Consider the following 13,445-nt stretch of genomic DNA (forward strand, 5'->3'; position numbering starts at 1 on the left):
TATAAATAAAATGCCACTAGCAGTGAGTGGCCCATCATATATAATAAAAGCTGGTTGGGTAAGGATCACTTGAGAATAATGTGAGCAAATTTATTACATGATTAATAGTAATTCCACATTTTCAGTACATAGTTTTAATTGAAATCTTTTCTTTCTGTAATTGCATTTAGTGGGCTTTCTGAGTTCTAGCATAAAATCTTTGGAAACTTGTAAGGTCTGTTAGTGAAGCAGCATGGTATGGGGGAAAAGATTCACATTGATACTGTTCGACCTGTTTTGAGACTCTGCCACTTTCTGGCTATGTAAAGTAGGATGGGTCCCCCAACCCTCCACCCTGTTGAAGGTGAAGGGTATATGTGGACTGTGTCCTAGCAAAGTACACGGACTGTGATATGCCCTTGATAAAGGCAGATTCCACTATTTTTCCTTATTTCACTGGTACCTCCTTTATTAATTTCTCTTTTCCTCTTAATAAATTTTTAAGAAACATGAAATTATGTATATTTTTTGAAACAATTTAGAAAAGTATAAAGGAAAGCAAGCAAAAATTCAACTTGATGAAAGATGGAGTACCTTTAATGTAATGAGATCCAACTTTTTATAAAAGCCTTATATAAAAAAGTCATTCTCATTCTTAATAGTTCATTTGTTTATCCAATCTTTTTTTCTTTTATTCATGCATTAACTTAACAAACTTTTATTAAATGACTGCTATGTAGTGCTATGTAAGGCACTATCACAAATGTTGGAAATAGAGCAGTAAGCCAGGCAGAATCCCTGTCTTCATGTAATATAATGTGAGAGTGATAATGCCATGACTGAAAAGTAAAAATGGGTACATGGACCTGGAGTGATGGCAGTTCTTCTTTAGAGAGGGTGGCCAGAAGAGGTCTACCTGAGGAGGTGACATTGCATTACAAGTCAGAAGTGATCAAGCCATGGGACCTTCTGGGCAGGAGAACTCCAGGCAGAGGAATACCAAGTTCCCTCCAGGTCCAGCAATGGAGTAAAAATCTTAAGTGGACTGGATATCTAGTTCTCTAAAATACTGTGATCTAACTTGGAACTGGGAGTGCTAGTTACCTAATTGTTTCCTCAGGGTATTCACTCTTTTCTTTAAAAAAAAATTTTTTTAATTGATGCATAACAATTGTATGTATTTATGGGGTACATGTGCTATTTTGTACAGGTATATAATGTATCAAATCAAGGTAATTAGGATGTCCAGCACCTCAAACAATTATTTCTTTGTGTTGGGAATAGTCCAAGCTTTCTCTTGCAGCTATTTTGGAATATACAATAAATTATTAACTATAGTCACCCTACTGTACTATTGAATACTGGAACTCATTTCTCCTATCTCACTGTATTTTTGTACCCATTATTTTGTGCCCAACCCCTCCCTATCCTCCCACCTCCTACCCTTCCCAGCCTCTGGTAACCACTATTCTACTCTTTAGTTCTATGAGATTAACTTTTTTAGCTCCCACGTATGAGTAAAAACATGCGATATTTGTCTTTCTGTGCCTGGCTTATTTCACTTAACATAACGTCCTCCAGACTCACCCATGTTGCTACAAATGACAGGATTTCATTTTTTTTATGGCCAAATAATATTCCATTGTGTGTATACACCACATTTTCTTTATCCATTCATCTGTTGATGGACACTTGGGTTGATTCCATATCTTGGCCATTGTGATTACTGATGCAATAAATATGGGAGTGCAGGTATATCTTCGACATACTGATTTCTTTTCTTTTGAATATATATCCAGTAATGAGATTTCTGGATCATATGGTATTTCTATTTTTAGTTTTTTTGAGGAACCTCCATACTGTTTTCCATAGTGGCTGTACTAATTCACATTCCCACCAGCAGTGTACGAGTTCCCCTTTCTCCACATTCTCACCAGCATTTATTTTTTGTCTTTTGGATAATAGCCATTTTAACTGGTGTGAGATGATACCTCCTTGTGGTTTTGATTTGCATTTTCCTGATGGTAAGTGATGTTGAGCACTTTTTCATATATCTGTTGGCCATTTGTATGTCTTCTTTTGAGAACTGTCTGTTCAGATCCTTTGTCAGGTTCTTCGATCTTGATCTTCCATTTAATCCAGGTTGGTACCATTTTACCTGCTACTGTGTGTATATTACTAACTTAATCAAGGCTTTGATCCTATGTGAATGTTTTGTGTTCTTGGCATACAGAAAACTGCTTTTATAACCTAGACCCGTAGCCACTGGGAGGAAGCACTGCTCTAGAGCATGAAATTGTAAACTGCTCTAGTTCTAGAGAGTGTAGGAGTTTTCCAGCAAGCAGAAGTAAACCTCTGAGGAGCGGTTGAACTGTGATGGGAAATAGGAACACTTCCTGAGTCATGTCTTCTTGGTTTAACTTCGTTCTGTTTTAAATGAATTATTCTAAGAGCAGATGCATTTATTCAAACACAACTATAAAAATATGTCTCAGGGAAAATAAGAATGGTTTTTGGATTAGCCATTTTTGGCTTCTATCATTATAAAACAATGGGCTGACTTTAGTAGGCACAGAACATTTAAATTGCTGTGAACAGTTATTTACAGAACTCTTCTAATCAAATATGTCTATTATCTCTTATAAGCGCTGAGTGTTTCAGAAATATTGATCTGAAATCTCAACAATGGAAAAATTCAAATTATCATTTTATTCTTATGTGTTCATGAGAAAAGAGTGTTTCTAATGGAAGAAGATAATGGATAAAGATGACTTCAAATAAAATACCAATGGACTGAAGGCAAATTTCAACCAAGATTCTGTTAAATCTCTTGTATCCTCAATAAGTCCATATAACTATTAATGATTGTTGCGCCCAATAGCAACCCCCATAGTACTATGACATGTGAATAGAGAAAAATTACATTATGGTCAGCACATCTTTAGTGATATGTAAATCTCTTATTGTCTTTCACTTCTCTGAAATTGGTAATAGAAACTAGGTTCATCAGAAGAATCAGAAAAACAAAGCAAAGTGTTACCAAATCATTCCCAGTCACCAGTATACATTTGTTATATGTGTCTTCCTTTTGGATTTTTCTCTTGAGGAGATTAGGGTTGGTAAAAAATATCTATACAATCACTTAATGAAAGAACCTGAAAAGTCCAGGCTGACTTTCTTTCTAAGCAATTCGTTCTTTACTTTTGACTTAATAAAGATGATTCCCTTTTTTTCAGATTGTCTCAGCACACTTTGTACATAAATCCAAATTCTGGCTGCTGGGTTAATATAGAATACATAGAAAAGCTGGATTTCTAGAGATTAGGTTGTCCGGAGAATTTATAGTATAATATAGTAGAATCTTCACTGAAAACTTCTTAGTCATTATTAACTAATTATGGTGGAGACAAAAAATGGTAAGATTTCTCCTTTGGTATGTTGAGGACTGATCACCACTGATTTATCTTAAACAGCCTAGAATTAGAAATTTTTCTATGGAAAAAAAGGATAGCGGAAGCCTTGAACGTCTGTGATTTATGTAGCGTTTGACTTAAGTTTATCAAGCAGTAATAGTTCACAGTTTAAGCACTACTCATTACCACCAAGAAAATCCAGAAAATAGAGCATCTTTTAATTTGAGACCTCTAAGTTGGCCATACATGGAAATGTCAGGAGAGTTCTGTGATGATCACATGCCATCGGCTTCTAAGGATGTGGTACAACTGGAATGAACCCTCCCATTTCATTGACAACATGTGTTACATATTATTACGGTTCTGGTCTCCGGATTTTAATTTCTTGATGACAGGATCTATATTTGGGGGAAAGAATTGTTTAGGCTAACTTTCTGTATAATAATTATTTGGATTAAATGATTATTTTCCATGCAAATCTAAATAAGATGCAGACATTGTGGGTGCCAAAGATTTCTGTGTGATTCGGGAGTAAGAATAACAAAGGAGCCTGTTCTGTGTTAGTAGTGAGAAAGCATCTCTTGGAGACTAACACATATACATATTCGAAGCAAGACTCGGGTAAATGTACTGGTTGAACATTGATGACTCAAAACCATTGTCACAACCAGATGTGCATCCCTGCAATCCATGTAGCAAACAGTGGGGGTGGGGTGGGGTGGGCATTTGGAAACTCTCAATTGCTATGATTGTTTGAGAACCATAGACAAAGAAGCATTCTACCTCGAGGTTATTCTGATAGAAAATAGGTGATTGTCTCAAAACATTTTCCCTTAACTTTGTCCAAACTTGGAAATTACTCTTACGTATTTCTTTTCTTATCTCTCTTTTTTTTTTAGCTTATGCAAGTAGCAGTGTAGTAAAAGGTCCCAGACCTTCAAAATGAAAACCCAAGTTAATTTCTTCCTGGAATATGCTGCTTTAGAAAAAAATATTACTTTCTTTCGTACTCTAAAATGTACTGTGAAAGCACCACCCTCTTTTACTTACAGTGATTTCATCAATAGATAAGATGTTGAATTTTAAAAGGCATTTTACCTTTTCACAATATACAAATGATAGTAGTTCCAGTGACTTGATGGTAATTGTAGTCTGGACCATCCAGATTCTCTCTAGTCACCTTTTAAATGTTTTCTTTTTCTTTCTTTGCTTGCCTTTTAATCCTGTAGGTATTCCCACGGTTTATATTCTTCTCTTAGAGCTGAGAGTTTGATCTCATCCCATCTTATTTCCATTTCCCTTTCTCTTGGTTTACACCCTGAGACACTTTGGGAAAGGCAAATTCTTTGCCAAATTCTTGGGCTTCGCCTGTGGCAAGGCTCCATGAACACCCACAAAGCAAAACCACTGCTGGGAAAGGAAAGTAGACAATCCTCCTTTTGAATCCTTGTTGTTTGTTGTATAAACTTAGAAGTGAGAAATAGCAGTCAGGCTGGAGAACATAAATTGTAGTAGTGTCAGGAGGATCTTTCGATACAGCTGTTCGTGGTCAGTGTAAGGAATAGGTGCATGGTGCAAATTGTGCGACTTTATAGCAGACAAATAAATGAGAAGCCAGATCCGGAGAAGACACAGAAAGAGAATGATCCCTCACTGAACATGATGTTTGTTGCTAACATTTCTGTAATTACCTCAAACATTATTGCTTTTTTGAGCTTTGAATAATGGTTTCTACTCAAAATGAATGAAGGCACGGGAAGCATGTTGGCTAATACATGCTTCTTCCCCAGATGAGATTTTATTTTTTGTAAAATGACATTGTAACAATCCTCCTCGCAAGCTCTTTTTAAAAGTGTTGGGAAAGGAAAGCTAAGAAGTCCATGGTTTAAGGATTGGATTATGACGCTGTAATTCAGCAACTAAATGTTTTATGCAGTCTTTGCATCCCCACTTGCAACTCACTTTATCTTAGTGATTAATAAACTTCCTTTTGCATTACTGTAAAAGCTAGGGCCTATTGGTGTGATAGTTGGTTGGATTTACTATGTTACAGAAGGACCTGATTTGGCTAGTAGGGCTACTAACAGCTTACTTTTGGTGTGTCATTTGAAAGCATTTTCTGAGAAAAGTAAACTTCCATTTTTAAAATCTGTCATTTAAAGGGCCGGCCCCGTGGCTTACTTGGGAGAGTGCGGCACTGGGAGCGCCGAGGCCACGGGTTTGGATTCTATATAGGGATGGCTGGTGCGCTCACTGGTTGAGCGTGGTGCAGACCACACCGTGCGGAGGGTTGCGATCCCTGTCAAAAAAAAATCTGTCATTTAAAAATGTCTGCAGTATCTCAAGTTTGCCTGCAAAGAAAGAGGCAGAGCAGTGCTGATGCTCTTCTTTCCTATCTTTAATACTTTTCCTGTCATGTTTTCAGCCTGGTTGTGACCGACTAAGTATTACAGCTGTTTTCTCCAGGTGTTGTGCATGTTGACTGAAGGCCTTTTCTCCTGTCAGGAAACAATGTCATGAGGACCATCCATGGGGTGGGAGAGATGATGACCCAGATGGTGCTCAGCAGAGGTTCCATCTTCCCCATGAGCGTGCCTGACGTGCAGCCCAGCATCCTCCCCAGCAAGCAGGGGAGCCCTACCGAGCACGAGGACGTGACCGTGATGGACACCAAGCTGAAGATTATTGAGATTTTACAGGTGTGTTGGATAATAGAAACTAAGTGATTGAGACATCATTTTGCTGATTGGCTTCTTACACGTTTTGTTCCAATCCACTGTGTAAATACTCTGAAATGCTATTGATCTTATTTTATTTTTTTAAACTCAATGGCAAGCCTGGTAAGAAATCTCATGCAAATACTCATGCATGTCAATCATGTTTGTTCATCCCCGTTAAATATACTAATGGTAATATCTAGCAATTGTGGAGTACTTTCAAGTTGATAAAACCGTTTTCACATGTATTTTTTTCATTTAGTATTGACCTTGATTAAATTTTATCTTCATTTAAGAAGGATTTCAGAAAAGACAGGCTTAATAATTGAACTCCAACTCTTTCCTCTTTTTAATTGAATCAGACATATGATTGCATGTATTCAGGTTTATTGTTGTAGCAAGAAACTCAAATAAAATTTTATTTTTTATTAACAAAAATTGTTAATCATTGGTTTTAATGTTCTTTGTAAGTGACTATCTCTCTTCATGTTTTTGTCCAAGAGTCTAGGAATAATTTTTTTGAAAAGTTAACCTTGTCTAATACCTAGCTCTGTGAATTTAAAGGAGATAAATTATTATTTCATGCCAACTGGATTAGTGAATAAACTTTCCATTACTGTAGCAATGAATTCTTAGCACTGTTTTTCTTTTTAAGTTTGGAAAGCAGTTTTATGATACCTTAATTATAGCATTTTTTCCAGATTTAGAGAATGGAGCTTGGAGTTTTCAAGGATCTATTAAGATTCTGATATAGTTTACTAAGTCTTTCACCATAATTTAATGTAGACTGAGCTACCAGAAGTGGGTTAGTAGTCCTGGAAGGGTCTGTACATTTTTCATTTAAAGTAATTAGATTTATAATCATAAGAGGTTTTAAAATTCCTCCAGGAATTCCAAAGGCTGTATCCTGAAAAATATTGGCAGGTTTCCCAACAGTATGTTCATGACCCTGAAAAATCACTTAAAGTTTTCCCATTCTTCAACTAAAAAAGGTGGCAATCACCTGACCTGTGGACCTAATGAGCCCCAGCTTAACTCCGTCCTCATCGTGGGACAATCTCTAAAATATGTGACCTCATTTTAGCCCACAGTTACCGAAAAGGAACATTAAAAAAAAAAAAAAAAACCAACCTCAAACAGCTAAAAAATGATGAGCTGGAGAGTCTACGGCTCAGCAGTCTAGGGCCGATGCGTTTTCGCTGCCTCTTTTGGGCTCTTTATGTATTCTCCTTGAACCTCTTTTGCCCTCTGATTTTTGAGCCCCTGGGTCTGGGCGTGTTTCCCTGTGCCTGTGTGCTGCTCTTGAATATGTGTCTTTCTTGGAAGGTCTCTTCAAGAATTTCTTTGTAGCACACTCCTTGGCAAGTCTGCTTTCTGCCAGCTCTTCTCTCTCAGGGTCTTCCTCTCTTTTTTGGTTTCTCTCTCATTCTCTCTCTATCTGGCCCTCTCTCCACTCTTTTTCTCTGCCCTTTTTTTTTTCTTTCCTTCCCTCCTTTCCTTCACCTTTCATTTGTTTTTTGTAATTAGACATATTAGAGAATGAAAGTTTTAATTTTGGTTACATTTATGAACTACAACTCTATGTGTACTAATCTTCAACTAAAAGTGAATAAGTGTTTCATTAGTTTGTCTTATTAATTTTGTTCTTTACAAGATTTTTTTTTTAAAAACTGAACCCTTCTTTGATAAGCACCTGCTAGCTTCTTCTCCCATCCTGCTTAAGGCTACTAAATCCGAAGGTGCTTTCTCAGTCCTCTTTTCCCACAATCTGTTTCCTGCTTTGAAAATCCCCTTATTAACTAGAATCAGTTCAACTGATATGGGCTGCAGCACTCGCCACATATTAATACAAGAGTCTCTTTGGTGTTTGTTTTTTCTGTAGACTGTAAGCCCTTCAAAGGTAGGGCTTATATCCTTGGCCCCTTTTTTTATACCCTTGATTCCTTCCTCAGTACCTGGTTTAACAAATGTTTGTTGAACTTAACCGAATGTAGCTGACATGGAGCATGTTCTCTGCTCATAAGGAGTGTAAAGGTCTAGCAAAGGAGAGAGACAGAGAGACAGAGAGGCAGAGAGAGACAGAGAGGGAAGTGAGGGGGAGATGATTCAGATTTTGACTGGGGAACCAGTGAAAGCTTCATTATAAAAGGGGCTTAAACTGGGCCTTGGAGGATATCCCCAAAACTAGTTATTGGGGGGTGGAGGAGAAGAATATTCAAGGTAAAGTGGACGAGGTGAACCACCGTGAGGAGGCAAGAGAGAAGCTGCAGGCGTTCCAGTGCTGTTGGAACAGAGGGGTCCGAGAGAGACTGAGGCAGGGTGGGGGCCGGGGGAGGGGTGCGGTGCTCATGGCATGTATAGTGAGAGGTAAGGTTACATGCCACGAATGCCAATTTTCCTAAAACTTGGGTGACCATATTGTTTACTGTCAAGTGAGAATCTTTTGAGAGTGGAGGGGCACCATTAATAGTTACGCTGAGACAAAAGGTTAAACTGAGCCCGTCTCAAGCAAATTGGGGTGGAAGGTAACTATGTAAAAACCACTCCTTTCATCTGCAGCACATCTGACTTTTTCTTCTCTCACCTCCATTGTATTCTGTACCACATGATTTAGCCCTCAGTAATTTCCTAATTAGATTAAAATGCTATCTTTTGTTTTCCTGACGTGATTATGGGTTTCTTGAGGGCAGTGGGCTTCAAGTGTTTGCATTCCCCTGCGGTAGCTAACACAGTCGGGAGCCTTATCGGGTACTTAGGTTATGTCGTGTGTCTATTAATGAGAACAACAGCAGTAACACAAACCTAAGGAAACACAAAGACCAGCGAGGAATATCCTGGGTATGTAGGCGCTGTTCTTTCAGCTATCTTTTTATAGCCTAGTTCCAGCGCTGATCATGGTATATCTGTAATTAGCACAAGTACAGCTGAAATTTCAGTCTTTCTGTGCAAGAATGAGGGTCACAGCTCCAGCATCCTGCTTCCAGAGCCAGTGGCCACTCTGTGCTCAGTAGAATTCATAATCGTTGCCTGTTCATCCAGACCCGTAGGATACCTCCGCCTGGAATATTCAGAGAGCAGTCAGGGGGAGTCAAATTTTTCCTGTTTCCAAATTGTGGGAAGTCAAATTTTTCTTGTTTCTTGCTTTGGGATTTTACTGACATTTGATAATACATCCCTTTCCGTAGTCTTGAGACTGATAAACATGTGGGCAACTGAAGTGGTAAGAGTTTACAAATAAAGTTTCTAGCTAGTTCATGTAAAGGTTGATAGTGATGTTGTTCTTTTTTACATTTTTTCTATCTTAGGATGGGCACCATTTCCATCCCTTAATTTTTTTTTTAAATTTTAGTTTATCAATATACAATGTAGTTGATTTTTGTGACCTTTTACCAATTCCTTTTTTCCCCCTCCCTCTCCCCTCTCCCCCCATCAACATCATATCTGTTCACTTGTCTTAACAAGTTCAAGGAATTGTGATTGTTGTGTCTTCTTTTTTCCCCCATCCCTTAATTTTTTAAATTAATTTTTTCATCTTTATCTTGCCCTATGGCTCATCAGTCACCCCATCCCGCCCGCCCCCCCATCAAGCCTTCCAGGCATCAAGGTAAAGAAATCAGCTTTGTTCCTTCACTGGAAAAGATGCAGGTTTCTCTGACTACTATAGCCGTGCTAAAACAATCTCCCAGGAACAACCTTTTATCTAATACTCATTTAAGATGTCAGAAAAGATCAGTCAACTGCAGAGGTTCTCTGGCCCAAGACTTAGCGTTTCAAACCAGAGCCCAGAAATTATTCCCCAGCTTCAAAGGAGAGAGTGTAGAACAGGGGTAAAGAACCTGGCTGATGTTTTTCTTGATGTTGTGTAATGAATTGCATTTTTAAATACGGTGCTAATCAAAGAAAATTATGTTATTTTTCATGTTTCTTATAGTTTATCCTGAGTGTCAGACTAGATTACAGGATCTCATATATGCTGTCGATATATAAAAAGGAGTTTGGAGAGAACAATGAAAATGCTGAGACATCTGCCAATGGCTCTCCAGATACTTTATTACCATCAGGTATTCTCCTTTGTGACAATATTTACTCTTTGTAATTTGTTTTCCTGGGAACTTGAAAGTACCTTTCATATTTTAAAGCATAATAGTATTTCTATGAGAAAAAAATGTAGACATGGTCTCTACTAGTGACATGAAAGAACTGAGACAGAGCATTAAATAACTTGCCTAGAATGGCAGGGTGTTTGCTGTTATTTGGGGCTAAGTCCTATGAGTGACTTTTCCTTCGTAATCTTCCCAACTCTATGAGGTGGTGCTGTTTATTGTGCCATTTTACAAATGAGAAAACTAAGGTCAGGGGCTTGGTTAAGTTACTTGCTCAAGGTCATGAAAGTAGTGGAACAGAGATTCCCTCTGAGTTCTCTCCAACTCCAGAGTCTGAATCTTTTAAGCCTTATGCCATTTTGGTGAAAATCCAAGAGAAAAATTTCAGCCTGGATCAAAGAGTACTGTGAAATGCAGCTGTCAGAAGGAAAGGTGTTTTGTAAGGAAGCCGTCACCTGATTCAAGAATAAAGACATATGTGGTTACCAGAGGCTGGGAAGGGAAAGGGGGTGGGGGAAGGGAAGAGGTTGATCAATCAGTGGGCATAAGTTACAGGTAGATATGAAGAATAAGTTCTGATGTTCCGGGGTGACTACAGCTAATACTATTGTGTTGTATACTTCTAGATAGCTTGAAGAGAGGACTTGAACATAATCACCACAAATAAATGATATATGTTTAGGTGATGGATATGTTATCTGTCCTGAGTGGATCATTATGTTATATATGCATGTACTGAAACAATACACTGCACCCCATAAATATGTACAATGAAAAATAAATTTTTTAAAAAAGAGTAAAGGCATGGCATGCCGCAAAGGCCTGAATGTGGCTGTCACTTTTGTTGTGTGTTTGTGTGTGTGCGTGTTTACTTTGTATGGTTATAAACTGGAACTGTATTTCAGTTTTCACGTTTAGAAAGGGTAAGAATGAAGGTGCTCTATCACCGAGTGTTGGAGCATAACAACAAAAGAACACAAACTTAATTGTATAAATTTGTGACTGTAGAAAAAACTTTATGAAAACTAACAAATTTTAAATTACCATTTTTCTGGATAGGTCAGGCCGGCCATGGCAGGCTGGAAATGACATCTTATTAAAAATTTAGCCAGTTAACAATTCTTTTTCTGAGGGTAAGATTTGTATACAGATATGAAACTTTCTTCTAACTGCAACTACTGTGACAATGTAAGGAACTCTTCTGTCCTTTGTCTATCACTCCATTTAACAGAAATGATTCAGTGATTGTGAGTGTGTCAAGTAGATGCTAGACCAAATGTCCACATTAGTACCATCCACGAGGCAGCACGCCTCTACAGATGGAGCTCAGCTTGCCTACGCGAGAACTCGCTTCTGGCACATTTGCAGCAGTGTTGTTTTTCTGTTTCTCAGAAGTGCAGAACCCCAAAGGGCTATTTCCAGGAATGCTATGGCAGAACCAGAAAGTGTTGCTGGCGGATGCATTGACAGTAGCATAAAAATTATTGGCTCCCAGAAGCCAGACTTCTGGAAACATGAGCTCTTCTAAGTGTCAGTAAAGTACCAGAGGGAAAGTCTAGGGAAACCCCAGAATACCCTTTCTCTCTGATTTACCTGATCTCTTCATTGTTTATATCTGTAAAGGATACTTTTCAGGGGAGAATTGTTTTTTCTTTTTTATGTCTTGCTCTGTTTTGCTTTCTAGCTTTCTTTCTTTCTTTTTTTTTTTTTGCTTTGGAGATGAGAAATAAATAGTACATTTATCATTTAAACATGTTATTTTAATAAACGTATCTTCAAAATGTTAGTGGTGGGGAATGGTGAGGCGTTGTGATTGTTTCACATAGGCACCCCCCCACCCCCAAAACCCACACTGCCCCACAAGAAAAAGGGATGTAAATTTAGGAGTCTGATGCTTAGGTGAAAAGTACATGTTGTTTGGAAATACCAGATAGTAACAAGGCTCATTATAGGTACGTTTTGGTTCTTTGGAAAAATTTTCCTTCCATGTCATTACCCATTTAAATTATAGGTATGTATGTGCGTGTGTGTGTGTGTGTGTGTGTGTGTGTGTGTATGATGCATATGTATAGAGACACACATATAGGTAAGAGGCACCTTTGTAAATGGTGCTTTCTGATTACTTAAATATACCTTTGACTACAGCAATACATTAGTTTAAAAACGTTTACATTGAAAAACATTGTGGCTCTTATTAAGATAAGATAAAGAATGGATTTTACCATTTTTCTTCGCAGCTATTGTTCCTGATATAGATGAAATTGCAGCTCAGGCAGAAACTATGTTTGCTGGAAGGTATGATAACATTCATGTATCTTTATCGTACTGTGAATAAGACTTTACTTAGAATTTTATTGATACTTTGTTATTGTTCACCTGCCTGTATCTATTTATTTTTCGGCGTGTATTTTTGCTAACATAAATTCTACCAGAAATGAAGCTGCTAATTTACTGTAGAGGAGAAAGCATAGCTTTTCTTTAGGTCAGGTAAAAAGGAAAGGACAAGAGGGGTGAGATCAGTGTATTGAACTTTTCCCTGAATTCTTTGCTTTTCTTTCCTCAGATAACGACAGCACAAGAATGCCCTTTAACTCCCCTGGTATAAATATCACTGCATCTTGTAAAACATTGCTTCTCTCTTAGATATCTGATGCAAGAAAGGAACTTCTTTTAATGTTGTCATTAACTTTATATGTGAGAAATAAGGCTATTTTCTGCCAATTGGAAATATCCATGGTTAAAGAAAATGAAATGCCTTTGGTATGATTACCTGCCTTTGTTATCAGGAACCCTGCCATTTATGTTTTTAAGGTTGTTTCCTTCTTTTTTTCAGAAATGAAACAAATAGCAATCAAAAAGAAAAAGTAAAAAAAGTAAAATAAGCTACAAATTATTGAGTTTCTAGTGTTCATTTTTATTACAGACTTGACATAAGAGGCTAAAAAAAGTCTGTACTAAGCTTTTTATTGCATTTGTTGGTGGTATTATTAGAAAGATAAACAAGAATTAAAAATTAAGGGAACCAAAAAGGATTTTTATCTCTAGTGAATGGTTCGTGTAGCTTTGTTTTTATATTGTAGTACCCGTTTTTGTTGTTGAGTTTTCCTATTGAAGTATTTCATTATTTCCTGGAAGAGAGAATAAACCAGTATATCATTTCACCTTAAAATAGATGGACGTTTTATTCCAATGGACTCCTATTCGGAGTCCACATATACCACACGTACAGTGCT

The 13,445-nt window shown here is 37.5% G+C and overlaps 1 protein-coding gene across 1 annotated transcript in view; it reads left to right on the plus strand.

The window, feature by feature from the left end:
* ITPR2 (inositol 1,4,5-trisphosphate receptor type 2) overlaps window positions 1-13,445 on the plus strand; it is a 487,108-nt gene that overhangs the window by 187,912 nt on the left and 285,751 nt on the right. The window contains exons 22-24 of the mRNA XM_063115575.1: window positions 5,898-6,091; window positions 10,041-10,170; window positions 12,450-12,507. Coding sequence (XP_062971645.1) covers window positions 5,898-6,091; window positions 10,041-10,170; window positions 12,450-12,507 — 382 coding nt within the window. The remainder of the gene's footprint in view (window positions 1-5,897; window positions 6,092-10,040; window positions 10,171-12,449; window positions 12,508-13,445) is intronic.

This window comes from Cynocephalus volans, chromosome 12, assembly GCF_027409185.1.
Source record: "Cynocephalus volans isolate mCynVol1 chromosome 12, mCynVol1.pri, whole genome shotgun sequence".
Lineage (NCBI taxonomy): Eukaryota > Metazoa > Chordata > Mammalia > Dermoptera > Cynocephalidae > Cynocephalus > Cynocephalus volans.